General features: G+C 42.2%; 1 protein-coding gene across 1 annotated transcript; it reads right to left on the bottom strand.

The window, feature by feature from the left end:
• Positions 1–7,844: 7,844 nt before the first annotated feature.
• Positions 7,845–16,471, bottom strand: LOC113029581 (zinc finger protein 708-like). Its single transcript, XM_026180542.1, has 4 exons — positions 16,354–16,471; positions 14,318–14,405; positions 9,623–10,375; positions 7,845–8,323 (listed from the first exon to the last, which is right to left on the bottom strand). The coding sequence occupies exons 2-4, from the start codon at positions 14,324–14,326 to the stop codon at positions 7,907–7,909; spliced, it is 1,179 nt and encodes a 392-aa protein (XP_026036327.1). The 5' UTR covers positions 14,327–14,405; positions 16,354–16,471; the 3' UTR covers positions 7,845–7,906.
• Positions 16,472–19,623: the final 3,152 nt, after the last annotated feature.

Genomic DNA, 19,623 nt, shown 5'->3' with positions numbered 1-19,623 from the left:
GCAGTTAGTCTAGAGCGCTGGTGAGTGAAATGCAGTCGTGGAACAAACTGAAACTCCCTCCATGAGTGGAATCACAGACAATGGTAACTTTATTGTCCCCAGTGGGAGATTGATTTGTCCATGCAGAGATATAAAAACAAACAAACACAACAAACACAAAAATAAGCCCCAAGACAACAACCTAAATTTTATCACCAAAAAAAGTACAGTGTGCAATGGCAACAACACTTATGGTTTAGTGTTATTAACCATGATAATAGCACTTGGTACAAAAGACAATCTATGTCTCTTTATAACAACGACCTGATGAGAGCAGCTGAAAGTCATTAGAGGCTGATCTGAACACAACATGACAGAGGTTTCCTTCCTCAGCACCTGCCTGTTATAGACGTCCACAAGCTGGACCCGAGACCTCCCTGAAATCTGACCAGACACTTTAACCAGGTTGCTTAGTCTGATCTTGTTATTACCATAGACGTCACCAAACACATTGTAGGTGTGTTATCACCACCTTCTGGTGATAGTCTCACATTACAATCATGTTACAGAATGAGAGTTGTAATCAAAATTACATTATTGAAGAAATATTGATCACAGGAGAAAAAATGTTTACTGTGTGATCAATTCTGAGTCCAACTTTTCAATGTGCGCTGATAAAATATGATCTTTGTTTTTGTTTGTGAATGTAGCTTCTGTATGTGTGGAGGAGCCCAGGATGGAAAAGATAAAGCTGCTGTTAACAACCAGCTGTGCACAGTTTTAATAACAGTAACTGAGATACTTTTCTCACCTCCTGTGTTGAAGTCATCGTTTCCTCTGTAGTGGCTGAGCTGAGTCCAAATGGCTGAAACTGTTCCTCTGCTGCTCCACCAGACTCTTCTCCTCCTGTTACTCAGCTGGGACACAAAAGTATAGATATGTATTTTATCCCTGACAAGAAGAAGCAGAGCAAATAAACATTACTACAACAATACCTATGAAGCTTCAAGGTGAAACCCCAGAAGCAACCAGGGCAACATGGCCAAAAATCTTTATCACTATATATATTTGAAAATTTGCAGCAACGATATAACTGATGAGGCAAAATACTTTACCACTCTACAACTTTATTAGTGCAAAAAATCTCATCAATTTATTTTACATGGAGGAAGTGGAAAGAAAGGCTCTTGGCTCTTTAACAGGGACAGCACCGAGTTACATGATAGAGTGAAACAGGGTCTCACAATGGTTTCACTCAGGACCTGCTGACACACACATTTTTCCACACATTGGCTCTTGTGATAAGATCAATGGTCAACAGTGGGTTGACGACCCTTTCAGTTGACAACCCCCACAAGGGTTTAAATGCCTGGGACTCTCCACCATTTGATTTTAGAACTGAAAAAGCCACTTTTGGATGAGAGGTGAAACGTTTAAAAAAGCTTACAGACGTCCAGTCACTTTCTTTCTAAGATCTTGGACTCAGAACAAAAGCTGTCCAGCTTTGTGTGTCTGTCAAAATGCTTTTTACAAATCCTGCTGGAATCAGTGTTGTTACAGCTGCAGTCAAAGCAAGATGGAAACAATGAAGAAGGAAAGTTCAAATCTACTCAGACTAAATGTCTTCAGTCAGTGTGTCAGCCTCCAGTTAACAACAGTGGTGAGAAACGTTTGTACACAAACTGGAGAAAAGATCTGAAAAACTGAAGGTGAGCTGATAGTAAGAGGGTCAGATTTGGACAGCAGCTCACCATGTTCATAAAGAACCCATTTCTCATCTCAAAGGAAGTCACACAGCACTTCAAGGAGGCAAATACTGGGCCTCTCCAGATGCAACGGGTTGATCTCCAAGCAGATGTGGCCCTGAGAGAGCAGTTTGGAAGAACTGAACCTGCCACTTTCTGCCTCCAAATGGTCTCTGAGACAGCTTTCCCAAATCTGAGGACAGTAGCCCTGTACATGTTGACCATGTTTGGCTCCACATACAGCTGTGATGCAGCTTTCTCCACAATGAACATAATAAACACTAAATATTGTCCACGGCTCACCAATGAGCACCTACACATGTGTATGGCCCTGACAGCACTCCAGCCCACATTTAAAATCCTGGTAGGACAAACTGAAGCTCAAGTCTCTCACTGAACAACAGAAAGTGGGGAAGTGAAATATAAGGGGGAAAGAAAGAGAAACTGTACAATTGATAAGAATTTTAATGTCATTTGTTGAAAAATTTATTGAGACTCTTAATCAAGATGTGAAAGGTAAAGAAAAGGGAACTCAAACTGCTGCTACTTTTTCTGAAATTAAGCATTTTGTTTTTTATTTTCTCTAATTCATTTTAAACTGAAAGCCTATATCTAATGTAGGTCTACTGTGTGTCTCAGTGTTCACAATCATTTAAAAATGTTTTTAACTTGTATTTTCATTTATTTGATAGTCTATTGTTCAGACATTCAGATATTGATTAAAAAAAATAGGCCGCTTCTGTATCACAATCATAACGCAAGTTAGACATTATGATGTCCCGGACCTCTGCTTGGGAAGATTTTCTCTAACAGAACATCCTCAAAATTTAGCTGAATGCCTCTGCTGTAGAGGTTTGGTGCAGGCAGAAAAACAGCTGCAGGGACAATGAAAAGACTTTTCTGCTCCAACTTCTCCCAGCATGCTGAGCTAATGATTAGCTGGTGTTTTTCTCCAAACACTCTCTCACTCTTCTCTCAACGTGTTCACAATAAACTGTGAACAGACACCGAGGAGAGCAGCAGAAGACCTCATTCAGGAGCTAAACTCAACATGAACTGAACTCACAGTAAAGTTAGCTCGGTGCTTACCTTTAGATGAGCCCACAAACCGAGAGAAACTCCGCGATGAAGCTGCAACTCTTTCCAAACACAGGAAACAGATCAGGGAGCAGAGACCCACGTGGTTCACGCTGATCTCAGCTACGATCCAGGAGACAAGGGTGGGCAGATCGATGCAGATATCGATCAGGACGTTGGTAGTGGTTTATGATCGATGCTTTAGTTCGTTTCTCTCCTCTAAGTTCACTACTTTACTCCCGTTTCATGAAAAAGCAGCTCTCTCTGCTCGACTCCTCTCCTGCGCACACACTTTGCTCCGCCCCCTTCTTCCTGATCTGCTTTGATTCGATGCTGTTTGGACACGTGACTCGAAAAAGAGGCCGAGCCTGTTTTTTTAAAATGAACTTTTTTTGTCAACAACAATATAAACATATAAGGCACTATTATTTATCCATGCATCTAAATATAAACGGTTGAGCATTACAACAAGAGAAATAACAAAAGAAAGAAAGAAAAAGATGCAGAATGTGAGAACATAGACACAAACAGTGTGAACAGAAAGGGAAATCATGATCCACATCTCAGGTAGAGAGGAGGCCTCCTTTTAACATACATAGAACTTATTGAATAGAAATATAAGTTTAGGGGCTTTCTTTTCATTTATGTGTTTCAGCGACTTACTCGAGAGTTTAAAATCATCCAGCCATCTGTTTACACATGGTTTAGCTTGAAATGTCTGCATTTGTGAATAAAACTTTCCCAGTAACAAGACAGTCCCAATCACCAAGTCTAACTTTGGGTTCTCAGCAACCATCCCAAATTTAACTACAGTCAAATGTGGTAACTGAATCCCCCTGGACTGTAGCCAGCTCCACATGTCAGTCCAAAAGGAGTGCACTGATTCACAATAGAAAAACAAGTGATCCAAACTTTCAATGTCATTTTCAGAGAATCCACAGGTGTTTGCATGTGGGTTAAATTTCAGTTAATCTGTTGGGTTAATCTCATTTATGACTTTAAAATTAACCTGTTTTTCTTTACTGGGAAGGGGAAGTAAAATACACTTTCTTCGTATCAGTTTAACTTCCATAGCCTCAAATTCTTTTAGAATATAATTTCCTTTAACCAGTTTATGGAAATGTTATCAAAAATCTGATCTCTCTAAACCTGCTGCCACCAAAGTCAACACCAGCTGTCCAGAGCTGTCTCAGTCCAGGAGGATTTTTAGAGTGCACAATGTCTTCTTTAATCATTGATTTCAAAGGGACTGGGATGGCTTTTGTTAGTGTTTTATAACTCTTAGCAGCACCTTACGTCAAACTTACATCTCATGTTAATAAAACCCCATTTCAGGGCGTTATTTCTTGTCCATACACAAATGTTAAGTTAGGTAAGGGTTAAAAGATCAAGATCGTATATTAAAAATAAATCTCCCACTCGCCACTGTGGGTGCTCAATCCTTCAAGCTCGGGTCCTCTAGCAGAGGCCTGGGAGCTTGAGGGTCCTGCGCAGTATCTTAGCTGTTCCCAGGACTGCGCTCTTCTGGACAGAGATCTCCGATGTTGTTCCCGGGATCTGGTGGAGCCACTCGCCTAGCTTGGGAGTCACCGCACCTAGTGCTCCGATTACCACGGGGACCACCGTTACCTTCACCCTCCACATCCTCTCGAGCTCTTCTCTGAGCCCTTGGTATTTCTCCAGCTTCTCGTGTTCCTTCTTCCTGATATTGCTGTCATTCGGAACCGCTACATCGATCACTACGGCCGTCTTCTTCTGTTTGTCTACCACCACTATGTCCGGTTGGTTAGCCACCACCATTTTGTCCGTCTGTATCTGGAAGTCCCACAGGATCTTAGCTCGGTCATTCTCCACCACCCTTGGGGGCATCTCCCATTTTGACCTCGGGACTTCCAGACTACTCGGCACAGATGTTCCTGTACACCAGTGGTTCCCAAATGTTTTTTTGCAAGGCCCCCCTTTGTTTTACAAGACAAATGTTCATACTGCACAGCAGAGGTTCCCAAAGTGTGGGGCCTGCCCCCTAGGGGGGGCGCAGAGCCATTGCAGGGAGGGCGCGGCATGAAAAGAAAAAAGAAAGAACTCTTGGACACTGCTAGCATAATTGACAGGTTTTTGACGGGGCTCCCACAGAAACGCAAAGCAGGAGATGAAGCGTCGCTGAATATGTTTCCAAACCAACTTCATTCTAAGCCAAAGACTAGAAAATATGGTGAAGCAAATCTTCCCTTTGGCTTCACCTGCACAAGTGCCGAGGTAGGTCTCCCTGCAGAATTAGTTTCCCTGTGTCGGGAGCAGCGCTGGGCTGTTTAAATCACAGACAAACAGGATCCCACAGCTGTTTATGTTTTTGAACCCATTTTGCACAGAGAGGCATTTTTTGAAAAATGTATTGACAGCAATGTTGAACATTATTACACAGGAAAAAAAACAGCACGTAAAATAATTACACCGTGATGCCTCTGCCTTTGTAAATGGAGGGACAGTAACTGTGTGTATGTAAGCCTGTAAAACCTGAAGATAGTCAGAACATTTTTCTTGTAAAACAAAGGAGCAAAAAACGTTTGGGAACCACTGGAGAAAGGTGAATGTCTGTGAGCACACTGATGTAACATCACTTAAAAAAGATTTGGACACAAGACAGATACAGGGACACAAACATGAGGACACTAATCACATCACACAGAGACAGATCGGAGGAGAAGGACAAAAGAAACAAACAAACCAGAAAACAAGAATTACAAGAATCGCAGTGACACGGGAAAATAACAGGACATACATATCTGTACCTTCATAGAAATAACAAACAAGTCCAGAACAAAACTGAAAATACTGAGTGAAAGATCAGGACAAACAGACAGTAACAGACAACAGAGCGTCAATCATTCAATAAAAGTGAACTACAAGGTTAAAGAAAACAAACTTAAGTTTACAGGAGCAAAACTGGAGCTTTAAAAGCATTTTAATGAACTAAAAACTTTTATTATGATGGTCCAGCCATGAGTGACACCCTGATGAAAGCTTGTATGAAGCTAGATGTTAAACATGAACCTCCTGATATATTTGTTTATTTTAACCATTGTGTACAGTGCTTTGTGACTGCCTGTTTATGAAAAGTGCTTAATAAATAAATGGCCTGTATTTATATAGCGCTTTACTAGTCCCTAAGGACCCCAAAGCGCTTTACATATCCAGTCATCCACCCATCCACACACACATTCACACACTGGTGATGGCAGCTACATTGTAGCCACAGCCACCCTGGGGCGCACTGACAGAGGCGAGGCTGCCGGACACTGGCGCCACCGGGCCCTCTGACCACCACCAGTAGGCAACGGGTGAAGTGTCTTGCCCAAGGACACAACGACCGAGACTGTCCAAGCCGGGGCTCGAACCGACAACCTTCCAATTATAAGGCGAACGCCCAACTCTTGAGCCACGATCGCCGAAATAAACTTTACTTTCTTACTAAAGCTTCAGCCCGCTCGCACCCTCAGCTCTCATCTAATGGTTTACCCCACAGCAGGGATATTTATAATTGAGCTAATTGTTATATTATAGCTGTTTGTCATATTTTGCGACTTTGTACTATATTGTATTATTTAATCCATTTTAGTCTGTTATTGTTCTTACTGTGTTGCAGCAAAAGGGATGAATAAAGTATTCTGATTCTGAAATTTTAGGTCAAGAGTCTGAAATACAAGAAGCGACATCGTGGCTCAAAGCTTTTATTTTCACACCAAACTGTTTTCATAAGATAAACTTCATACACGGTTTAGCATTTGCAGGATTTTCACAAAATTATTATTAGAGCATTTGTATTTATATAGCACATTTAATCATAACAGCAACGTTGACCAAAGTGCTGTACAGAAATAAAAAGTAACTCGTGCCAAATAACTTATAAAGTTGTGAAATAGATTCAGTAAACAGAAACAGAATAAAAACAGGAAAGGAAAAATCGACACGACACAGCTGAAGATCTAAAAATCTTTTTTCATGGTCTTGAAAATCAAACAGTTACAACAACTACATCTTCATCACCATCAGTTTTAAGAAGAAGAGCACCGGTTAACCTTTCAGATTTTGTCTTCAGCTGGAGAATCCAGTTTTTAAAAACAGCGGCGTGTACAGAGCCTCGACCCCACCAGTTGATAACAGAGGACATTTTTGGCATCTCTGCAGAATGATGAGTAACAGGCCGGCACCTCCACAAAGCTCCTTCCAATCTCATTTGCAGACACAAACAATATTCCAAGCAGCGTCTTTTACAGTGTTTTTTGAACCGTGAAGCCATGTTGTCAGATGCTGATATGGATAGTTTAAGAAATGCACACAAACCTTTATACACTAAAAAAGGGGGGAAAGTTTGAGGGAACAATTTACAAGTTTTTACACAAACGATTCAGTGCTTCTTTCTGGGCTGCTTGTGTCCCACCAACTAAAATGACTTTTATAGCACTGGTTTAACTGCAGAAAAGATTCATTATTATTTAACAAAGTCACCAAGTACTGAGCCATGGCTGACTAACAACATCCATCCATCTTCTGTTTATCCGGGGCCGGGTCGCGGGGGCAGCAGCCTAAGCAGAGAGGCCCAGACCTCCCTCTCCCCAGCCACCTCCTCCAGCTTATCCAGGGGAACACCAAGGCGTTCCCAGGCCAGCGGAGAGATATAATTTCTCCAGCGTGTCCTGGGTCTGCCCCGGGGCCTCCTCCCTTGTCAGATGCCCGAACCACCTCAGCTGGCTCCTTTCGATGTGGAGCAGCAGCTGCTCTACTCTGAGCCCCTCCCAAATGGCCGAACTTCTCACCCTATCTCTAAGGGAGAGGCCAGCCACCCTTCGGAGGAAGCTCATTTCCGCCGCTTGTATCCGCGATATCGTTCTTTTGGTCACTACCCACAGCTCGTGGCCATAGGTGAGGGTAGGGACGTAGATCGACCGGTAAATTGAGAGCTTCGCTTTTACACTCGGCTCCCTCTTCACCACGACGGACCGGTGCAGCGTCCGCATTACTGCAGCGTCCGCACCGATCCGTCTGTCGATCTCCCGCTCCCTTCTCCCATCACTCGTGAACAAGACCCCGAGATACATGTCCACACTTTATAATGACCTGTGACTGCTGCTGTCGTTCACTTCAACGTGTTTACATTCGTGACGGTAACGATTAATCGAGTGCGTGAAGCTTTTCTCACAATGTCTGCACTTGTATGGTTTCTCTCCTGTGTGGATTCGTTCATGCTTCTTCAGGTCACTTGCAGTGATGAAGGATGACCCGCACTGGTCACAGAGGTGCTTCCTAACCCCACTGTGGATCAGTTCATGGCGCTTTAATGCACTTGGCATGGGGAAGCTTTTCCCACACTCTCTGCAGTAGCTCAGTTTGAGTCCAGTGTGCCTGCGCTGATGCAGTTTCAGGCCCGATTTCTTCTTGAAAGTATTTCCACAAACGTCACATCGAAACGCTTTCCCAGCTCCGCAGTGATGGCAGGGTTCAGGACCGGATCCACTGGGTTCACTCTGCAAAAGACACAGTGACAGCTGTTGGTTAAATGGCAATATGCATTTCTCTATAAATACATAGTTTAAATAAGCTCATTCATCATTTTTTTCTTGAATGTAATGCAGCATACATTCAGTCAACATTACAAAATGGCAAACTGGCTTTACAGCGAATGACTTTGAGAGCAGCAGTGTCAGTGAAGGTGTCAAAACCCTGCAGATAAATACGGAGATATCCAAGTGACATTTTCAGGTCTGAAAGAAAAGATTGACTAAAATCAGTTCTTCTTCAGCATGATTTTTTTATAGCCAAATTTGTGCATCAGTACGAAGGGATACAAGATACAGTTACAGCGGAATTGCACCAACTTAATTTCTATGACGCAAAAGAACAGAAACCAGCATTGGATGATTGATCTGCTCCATCAGGAAAAACTTTGGAACAAAAGTTTGTGCTCATGGATTGTATGCAATTCAGAGACCTGTGACTCTGAAAATGTCCATATTATGAAGGAAAATTTGAAGTATTCTAAAGTCAGTGTTCGAAAAGAACAAAACAAATCAGCTCACGTTGAGGGGGTCAGGTAGGAGGCAATGACTGATTATCGGTCACATCATTATACTGTTGGTTAGTGCAATATTAAACTGTTGGAACAGATTTTCAGCAGATCTCAGTTCAGTTTCCAGCTATTGTAAAATAAAATTGAGAGCACAAAATTACTTTTTAAACATTTATTTTTGCTAAAGCGATTTGATGTTTTTCAGCTATAAATGAAATCAACCCATGTCCTTTCCTGCTATATCGAAAAATTTGTTTAGTTCAGCTCAAGTCAAGATCTAAAAACAGCGCAGTGTTTCATAACGCAGGACACTGGAGCAAAATCAGAGGTAAGACCAGTTTAAATGAATGGGATTTTTCTGGCCTTATTCTTTAGGGTAAAGTGAAGAGTTGAACCCAGGCCGGCTGCTCTCAGCCATGCAGTCGCCTCCTCATCCCAAACAAACAGAAATTATTTATTTGACTAAAATTCAACTTGAACACTTTTTTTCTTTTGGTTAAAGATGTAGAGTGTGAACTAGGGCAAAAAACATTTAAGACCCAACTTAAGTCAAGGTTGTGAAATGTTTCAAGAACCTGTGAAAGGATCATTCATGGTTTCAGCTGCATGCTGGGAGAGACGGACAATCAAAAACACCCAGCAGTCGAGGCCCAATTCCAACCACATGACATTATGTCACCGACCACGGCCACCAAACATTTGCAAACATGCTAACAAAATTTAACGAGCATAGAAATGGGAAAATATAAATACATACCTCACAGTAAGTGCACTTTCTGGTGTGGATCTGTTGGTGCACTTTCAGGTAATCTGGATCTTTATAAGCCTTTTCACACAGGTCACATTTATAAGGTCTCTCCTCAGTGTGGGTAAATTTGTGAATGTGTAAGTTGTAGTATGTGACAAAGCGTTTCCCACACTGGTCACAGCAGTACACATTATGTCCAGTGTGAATGCGTTGGTGTTTATTTAGGGTCCCCATCTGCCTGAAGGTTTTTCCACACATGTCACAGCTGTACGCCTTAACCGCAGAGTGGGTGAGTTGATGACTCTTTAACGTATACCTGCGAGCAAAGGTTCTCCCACACTGATCGCAGCTGTACGGTTTCACTCCGCTGTGGAGGAGCTTATGATTTTCCAAGCTCTGTTTCTTTGTAAAACACTTCCCGCACTGATCACAGCTGTATGCTTTAAGTCCGCTGTGGATGAGTTGATGATTTTTTAGGTCACTCTTCTGAGTAAAAGACTTTCCACACAAGTTGCATCTGAACGCTTTCACTCCGCTGTGGATGAGTCGGTGTCTTGTCAAATTTCCAGCCTTGGAAAAATACTTCCCACAAAACTCACACCTGAACGGACTCTCCCCGGTGTGGATGATTTGATGTCTTTTTAGGAAAATCTTTGCAGTAAAAGGCTTCCCGCACTCATCGCATCTGTATATTTTGTCGTCCTCTTTTCTGTGAGCTTCATCAGCCTCCTGAGGGCGCGGACTTCTCGGTGCCTGTTGGTCCTGCAGAGAGAGAGATACAAACAGAGGCAGTGAAAGGACAAACATAGAGAGACTGTGTTGTTGATTGTTGTTTGTTGTACACAGTACTACTTTTACTCTTTATAATGCTGCCATAACACAAAAGTTTGCCTTAGTGGGATCAATAAAGTTTCTATTTATTTATATATCCACTGTATTGACAACATCACAGCTTGGACAACCTTGAATGACGAGTTTGGTTAAAAGGTTTTTGCCTCAAGGAGGCAAAAGCCTGCCAGCCAGCCTGCTGTGCCCACACTCTCACTCTGCAGGAACACGCAATCTTGTGCTGACCAGCTTCCTGGTCGCAACTGACCATTGCAGTCTGTTTAAAGTTCTAAATCATCATCCCGGTGCCAAAGCAGCCAGCCCCTGACCAGTCGCTCTGAGGCCAAACTGGTTCTTCAGCACATTAAAGTGGCCTCCTTCGATCCACATCAACATGCATCCTGGGGTAAGAGACCCACTGAGGATGCTGTTGCTACAGCACACACTACACTGAGTCATCTGGTGCAAAGCGAGAACTACACGTGGGTCTTCTTCATCTTCAACACCACCCTCCAGACATCCTTACAAACAAGCAGCACCACCAGGGCTTCTCCACCCCATCTGCATCTGGATAAAAGACTTTCTTAAAAACTGTTCGACTCAGCACCGGTGTTGAGGTTAAGTTCTTTCTTTGGTGTATCGGCATGATTGAAGCCAAGAGGCTTCCACTTTAGCGATTTTGCGAGCCCTGAGCTGGTTTATTAATAATGCTTAATGCTCAGTGTTGCCAGTAGTCTGTAGTAACAAATAAGTTGCCATTAGAGCAAACATATTACAGCAGCAGTGATTCAACTCATGTAAACTCAAAAATATCTAAGATAGACCCACACATCCATCTGTGCATGTCCATGGCATAATATATAATCATTTAAATTACGTAAGTATCACCTTGGTTCAAACACACAGAGAACTCATATTAAACACAGTGGTAGTGTAGTACTACAAGCAGACATTCCCTGGCTCGAACCATCATTAAAAGGACTTTGGCGCCATCATGGCTCAAGAGTTGGGAGTTCGCCTTGTAATCGGAAGGTTGCCGGTTCGAGCCCCGGCTTGGACAGTCTCGGTCGTTGTGTCCTTGGGCAAGACACTTCACCCGTTGCCTACTGGTGGTGGTCAGAGGGCCCGGTGGCGCCAGTGTCCGGCAGCCTCGCCTCTGTCAGTGCGCCCCAGGGTGGCTGTGGCTACAATGTAGCTGCCATCACCAGTGTGTGAATGTGTGTGTGACTGGATATGTAAAGCGCTTTGGGGTCCTTAGGGACTAGTAAGGTGCTATATAAATACAGGCCATTTACCATTTTACCATCGTGTGGCTGAATAAAATTACTACACTATGGCGGCGGCAGCACATGCCTTCAATCACTATGTGAAAATGTGCAGCTACAACTCACTAGAAAGTAATTCAAGCTGCGGCAAACAAACAGATTTAAGGTCATTTACTCAACACAGGAATGCACCTCACACGATGAGGCGGCAACAAGCTGACCTGGAAGTACTATCTCTCCCTCTGGAGTAGCAGCGCAAACTCATGCCTACGTCATTTCCATTAACCTCATTCAAAACAATAGATTAGATTAGATTAGATTAGATAGAACTTTATTAATCCCTCGGGTGGGTTCCTCTGGGAAATTCGATTTCCAAAAAAGCACAGCACCGACAGTATTGCAGGAACGGGAAATGTCCGATCCTTTTATACAGCCGGTTTCCCTCAAAGCTGTTTACTGAGACCACTGCTTTACTCTTTACATACCCATGACTGTGTTAGAGCCTGCCAGAGCAACACTTCAATTCATTTGCTGATGACACAAACGTTGTAGGTCTCACTTCACAGGGCTAAGAGACATCCAGATATTGACCTGCAACTGAACATCACAAGAACCAAGAACTCATCCTGGATTTTAGGAGGATGCAGAATGATGACCCCAAACGGACGTCTCCTGATTAGTCAAAGTCAAAAAGATGTTATTTATCCTCACGGGGCAATTAAAATAGACGATACCTTGCCGACCATACATAAAATACACAAACATCACATTGGGGAGACGGGTCAGGCTGGTAGCACTGGCCGGTCCTTGTCTTTCCTCATGCACAACATGAGGAGAGACAAGGAGAAAAAAAAGAACTGCCCCCAAACTGAGCTCCAACAGGGAGATCAGTTTGAGAACAGAAAAAAACAAAACACCTCAGCACATGAATCATCACATCTGACAACACAGACCATCAGAGCTGTGCACCCTGTCTTCCATCTCTGACTGTCAACACCACTGTTTCACAAAAAAAGGCAGAGCATGTGTCTGCACTTCCTAAGATCGCCGACGAGGAGCAACTTGGAGAAGTCAGAGATGGCGGCCTTTGACCTCACATACTGCCTGACTGTGGGGGACACAGAATCCACGGCAACCGACAGCAAGAAATGTACATCGCATCATCCATTCTGCTGTAAAGATCACTGGCTGTTCAGTCTGGACACTGCAGTGCACTTTACAGTATGCTTTGTAACAGATTCTCATTTTTCATGTTATTTACATCAAATCATGCCCAGCCGCAGTGCCTAACACTAAGCTAACACACTGAGAACGGTAATGAAAGTTTATCAGGTCTGCACGTTTTTATGTTTTCTAACGTAGTTTAAACATGTTAGTTTGGTAATATCTGTTAGTACAGCTGAGACTGTCAGTCCACCAGGATTTACTGACCCCAGACTTCCTACTTAACCTGTTATTTTCCAACAGAATTAGAATATTGCAGATTTCTGACTAAACACCTAAATTTAGGATTTAAAAAAAAACAATGTATGGAGAAGTGTTAGTTACACATTGGTTTTTTTTTTAAACTTGAGAATGAACTTATACAAAATGCAGCAAGATATTTAAAAAACAGTTTAATTGATTATAAAATCCACTTTAAATACACCACGTCAGACCCGATGACACATTCATGCTTTTAAGCATCTCTTTATTCAGTACGGTTGCTGGATACACAGAGCTGCAGGACCTAGCACCATATTTAAGTTGGCAGGGCACGATACCGCAGGCCCCGCCCCAGCACTACATCAGATTCACATCGGTATCGGCAGATATCCAAATTTATGATGTTGGTATTGGACATAAAAAAGTGGTATCGTGCCATCTCTAGTTTCAATTTAAAGATCACAAATAGTTCTTTCAGACTGTATTATGATTTATACATTTACATTTGGATCATCTGGTTCTCCTCCCACTGTTCACTCACCCAAAGTCTCGTGTCCTGAGCTGAAGTCAGGGCCCTCACACAGGAAAAGATCGGTCGTGTGATATTCCCGTCTCTGGACAACGAGCCAGCTAACGTCACACGTTTCCTCTGAGAAACACTTTGATGAGGTTCTCACATCGTATGAGAGTCTGACAATGTTAGATCCACTAACACAAATGTTTTATTCCCCATTTGTTACCAGGTGCTGATAGTGTTCAGATATAGGACAACATGTAGTGAGGTCAACTTAACTCATTCACTGCCAGCCATTGGCAGTGAATGAGTTAAACCCATTGACTCATTCACTGCAATTGACGGCTATAGACGTCAATGGCAGTGAATGAGTTAAAATCCTCTCAAAGTACCATTTTTACAACTTGATAATAAGAAATTACAACAACACACAGACTCATCGGTCAGTGACAGGTTTGCTGAGATGGCACCGATGGAAAAAAAAAAAGCACTCGCAGAGATTTGTTTCATGTGAAGGTTAAAATTCACATGCTGTGATCAGCAGCAAAGTTGGCAGAGCAGAATAAACAGCTGGAGCATGACATCTAACAGTAATGCTAAACAGCTGTGACCATAATAAGAGCAGCAGCAGCTGATGAAGCACAAACTCTGTAACGCTGACATTTTCCTCACCGAGCTCATCGTTTCCTCTGTAGCGGCTGAGCCAAGTCCAAAACGTTCCTCCGCTGCTCCGTCAGACTCTTCTCCTCCTGCTGATCAGCTGGGGCACAGAAACAGAACAACAAATAAACATAATTCGTTTCTTCAGTTTTTCCTGTGACTTTAGAGCCACAATAATCCAAAGACTTAAATTCTCCTCCTTCAGCAGAAGATCTGACAAAGAGTCGTGTTTTTAATATTTTATGCAGCACTGACTGATTTATCTGCCTACAATCAGTGAACATACGCAGGTCTGCTGTTGAGTTTCTCCTGCTGTAACGTTAAAGGACAGTGTAGCTGACTGTGCAGGTGCCTGTAAAAAATGTCAAAACAACCTTCTGCCATCTGCACTCAGATGAGCAGAGTCCATACAGACGAACCTGAGGCAGCTCCACACAGCAGACGCGACCTCCGTGTCTGCTTTACTTACAAAAACACTGTGAAATAAATCTAACGTCAGGGTTTTTTCTTCTTTTGTCCAGGATGATTTTAGTTTTGAGTTAAAATTGTATTCAAGTGCTAAAGCATGAAGTGCCAGGAGCTGATAACAGAACAGCAGGAAATGATCACTTATATTTCTGTTCCTGTCGGCACAGGTGGAAACAGTGCGCACATTCTTCGTTCAAGCTGAAGTACAGATGTTACTGCAGTACTCGAGTACAAGTCAAAAAGTCTCTGAAATGCCTAAAAGTAAAAAAGCAGCTGGTTGAAGCTGTTTCTGTGCAAACATAACTCAGATTAATTTAATTATACTTCATTTTTTTGTAAAACACACGCAGAGAAACAGCTGTTTAAGTTCGCCTACATTGGAGATGGCTGACTTTGCAGATCTAAACAGAAAAATAAATGTTTGCCTGTTTCATCTCTGCGTCAGCTACATCAGTCCTGAGTGAAAAATGCTTCCACGCCACGTTTGTCTTTTATTCTTTTAGTGTCGTCGCGCCCTCTGTGAGGTCGGGGAGGCACACATGAGGTGAGACGGTACCACAGAGGATTAATCACAGATTACGGCTCACTCGACTGCAGTTAATCTGATAGGTCATTACATTTGTTTTCATGATCAACACATTTGGAGAACTGCAGGCATGCTGCACATACGTGTAATATATCCAAAGAATGCTCACAGAATAACACGTATGTACTAAATGCATATGGCAGCAGGCTTGTCCTCTTTAACATTAAAACGTGTCACAGCTTTTCAGAGTTTTTAAGAACGTGTTCAGAGTAAGTTTACATTTGTGGTCATTCACGGCGTTCCTGCGCCTTCCCATGAAAATTTCACTGTTCAATACATTCAGACTAATGAAAATTATTATTAGCCATCAATAAACAGCTTAAAAAGCCTTACATGCAACGACGCACTGCTCTTTTACCAGCAGAAGCAGCTGTGCTGTGTTATTACCAAGTGCTGAAATCCTGAATGAAGACAGCACTGAATGCATCGCTGATGTTTATTTTCAGCGGTTAAATAATTATTTTTTAACCAGGAGGATTTTTTCTCCATCCTTTCATCCGACCGTTGTCCCACTAAAACCATTTGGCCGACGAGGGGCTTTGCTGTCCCGTATAAAGAAGTCAGGTCTGCCCGGAGCAGTTATAAGTCTAGCTGGACAGCGGGGCTTTGTTTTTGTCAGGCATTTCAATTGTTCAGCCCTCATATTCCCGCTGATGGGCCTCAAATCAGATTCTGAACAGGCATCTGCGCGGACAGCCATACTGCAGTGGCAGCTTCTTCAATGTCACCAGTTAAACTCAAAACTCTCGTTTTTCCTTCTCATGAACGACACTCCTGCAGGCTGTCGGGTGGAATAAAGAAACCTGCATTTAAAGATGGAAAGTTCCCCGAGTTTTGTTTTCCGGTTTCCTTATTTTCCGGTTTGTCGGGACCTCCGACACATCAGTTTGACATCATCCGCAGTCAACAGCGGGAGCACCGCGGAGAGCAGCAGAAGACCTCCTCAGGAGCTAAACCCAAGATTAACTGAGCTTAAAGTTAGCTCGGTGCTTACCTTCAGATGAAACCGAGAGAAACTCCTCGCCGATGCAGCCGGACGTCTCCTTTCCCCTCATCTTCCGGTTTTCTGGCGGGTGTCAAACAGTAATAGGTGCTTTACCGCCACCTGCTGGTGTGGAGAAACTGAACTCGTTCTTTGACCTCTGTGAGGTTTTCAGTCAGTTTCCCTCCTCCAGCCTCATATTTCTGACAGTGTAACAGAACTCGCCCCGTGGTTTCATTCACTCCACGATAATCCCATTTTTAACATCTCTGTTCTGAACTATGTTTTTTTAAACCAGTGTGTCATCATATGACAGTTTCCTCTCTGCTCAATTCTCCAGTTTTCCTTTAAATCGTGTAAAACCATCCTTGTTTCAGGTTCTGCATTATTAAGCTCTGGATTTCTGTTCCCCTTCAGTGGACACGTTTTGGTGGCTTCTTTTGGTGATTTCTCTGATTTTCTTCTTTTACTCCAAAATGATATTTTAACAGGGTCAAAGTCAGGGTAATAGACATACAGCAACATGAATTAGCAATTTTGGTGACTTAGAAAGTTGTCAGTGAACTGAGCTTCATAGCATGGCCTCTTAACTTCTTGTGAGTGATTATGAGTAACCACAGCTGCTGACTTCTCTGAGGCCAGTTAAATAGTACTCATTAGACACAAATGCTACAATGGGAAAGTCTATGGAGCTCAGCATAGATCTGAAAAAGCGAATTATTGATTTGGACAAGTCAGGAAAGTCACTTGGGGCCATTTCAAAGCAGCTGCATGTCCCAAGAGCAACAGTGCAAACAATTGTTTGTAAGTATAACGTGCATGGCACTGTTTCATCACTGCCAAGATCAGGAAGAAAACGCAAGCTATCACCTGCTGCTGAGAGAAAATTGGTCAGGAGGGTGAAGAGTCAACCAAGAATCACCAAAAAGCAGATCTGCCAAGAATTAGAAGCTGCTGGAACACAGGTGTTATTGTCCACAGTTATACGTGTTTTGCATCTCCATGGACTGAGAGGCTGCCGTGCAAGAAGGAAGCCCTCGCTCCAAAAGCGGCACCTTAAGGCTCGACTGAAGTTTGCTGCTGATCACGTGGACAAAGATAAGACCTTCTGGAGGAAAGTTCTGTGGTCAGACGAAACAAAAATCGAGCTTTTTGGCCACAATGTCCAGCGATATGTTTGGAGGAGAAAAAGTGAGGCCTTTAACCCCAAGAACACCATGCCTACAATCAAGCATGGTGGTGGGAGTATTATGCTGTGGGGCTGTTTTGCTGCCAATGGAACTGGTGCTTTACAGAGAGTAAATGGGATAATGAAGGAGGAGGATTACCTTCAAATTCTTCAACATAACCTAAAATCATCACCTCGAAGGTTGGGTCTTGGGCACAGTTGCGTGTTCCAACAGGATAATGATCCCAAACACACATCAAAAGTGGTAAAGGAATGGCTAAGTCAGGCTAGAATAAGGGTTTTCGAATGGCCTTCCCAAAGTCCTGACTTAAACCCCATTGAAAACATGGACAATGCTGAAGAAACAAGTCCATGGTAATGGTAAAATGGTAACTGGCCTGTATTAGTATAGCGCTTTACTTAGTCCCCAAGGACCCCAAAGCGCTTTACACTACATTCAGTCATCCAGCCATTCACACACTGGTGATGGTAAGCTGCATTGTAGCCACAGCTGCCCTGGGGAGCACTGACAGAGGCGCCCCAGGGCAGTTAAATTTGATGTCAGAAAGCCATCAAATTTAACTGAACTGCACCAATTCTGTCAAGAGGAGTGGTCCAAGATTCAACCAGAAGCTTGTGGATGGCTACCAAAAGTGCCTAATTGAAGTGAAAATGGCTAAGGGACATGTAACTAAATATTAACACTGCTGTTGCACATTTTTGACCCAGCAGATGTGATCACTTTTCATGTTAACCCAAAATAAAGTCATGCTGCTGCACTGAAAAGAGCTCCTTGGTGTTCTTCCAGCAGGAGTTGGGCCTGGGCATCCCTGCAGAGACTGCATCCCCCATGACCTTGATAAGTGGTAGAAGATAAATAGGTGGCTAGATGTGGAAAAAAAGAAAGATTAAATTAAATATTGTAATACATAAAACTATAAATCTACTGCTTATTTGTTTGTTTGTGTGGCTTTATTTTGAACATGTTGAAATAATACAAGAACATCAAAGAAAAGAAAAAACACAATTAACCACAACAGAAAAAAAGCAAAACAGAATAATCCTAATAAATAATGTGGAGAAGCATGAGCCTGTGTAACCCCCCATCTTTTTTCTTTTTGTACCAATAATCATCACCCTTTTCTTCCTGTTTACATCGTATCCAATCATAAATCCTTTCTTTACATGTTTACATCGTGCGCCAGGAGGTAAACATATTTATGGATCTCTGTAACCAGTATGATCCTTATGGCCCTTATTATTTGTTATATGGACAATGATGATAGTGAGCATTTCTAAGTACTGGCCCAAACCTCTGCACAATAATTCATATAAAGTGAAAGCAGAATGTGTTTTGCTTTACTCAATATTGAAATGTTTCTTGGAACTGTGTTATGTATGTTTTATATGAGATTTCCATCTTATTTTATCATCTATTTTTGTTATCATCTATTATATCCATCTATACCAAGGAACCTATGCTGAACTCTTTCAATTTCCACAGCATCTACGTGAGTCTGCACTTTAGTTGGACAATTCCCAAACAGGATGATCCTTATCGCCCAGAAAAAACAAATATTTGTGAATCAGATACTTTACAAATAACTAAATAAATACTGAATCCTTATGGATCAAGTACAGAACCTCCAGGAACACCACAAGCATGATGAGGAATATTCTCCCAACTTTCAAATTGTTTCCTGTCCCTTAAATACTTTTACAATCAGATGTAAAATTATTTACATCTGATTGTAAAATTAGATGTAAATAATCCATCCCATATTGTTTAATAGTGATTATTAATTACGATTTCATGGTTGATTTTTTCTTAAATGCTTTTTGAAGATTTAGGAATAATCCAGCCACAAGCTGTTTCTGATCTACTTAATAATAATTAAGTGGAATTTTCACAACTTGACAAACCAGTATTTTTTTTCATTCAGAACTTTATTCAAATGGTGAGTAAATTTCCTCAACAGCCTTACGAGATGACGAACCACACTTATTAAACAAAAATCTTGAGAGAAAAAGTCAGAGAAGTAAAATAATAATAATACTTTTCATTTTTTTTCAGTCCCCTACAAAAGGTTAAGTCTTATCTTCTTTACAAATTC

The sequence above is a fragment of the Astatotilapia calliptera genome, chromosome 9 (genome assembly GCF_900246225.1).
Source record: "Astatotilapia calliptera chromosome 9, fAstCal1.2, whole genome shotgun sequence".
Lineage (NCBI taxonomy): Eukaryota > Metazoa > Chordata > Actinopteri > Cichliformes > Cichlidae > Astatotilapia > Astatotilapia calliptera.
This window is presented reverse-complemented; position numbering and strand designations above follow the sequence as displayed.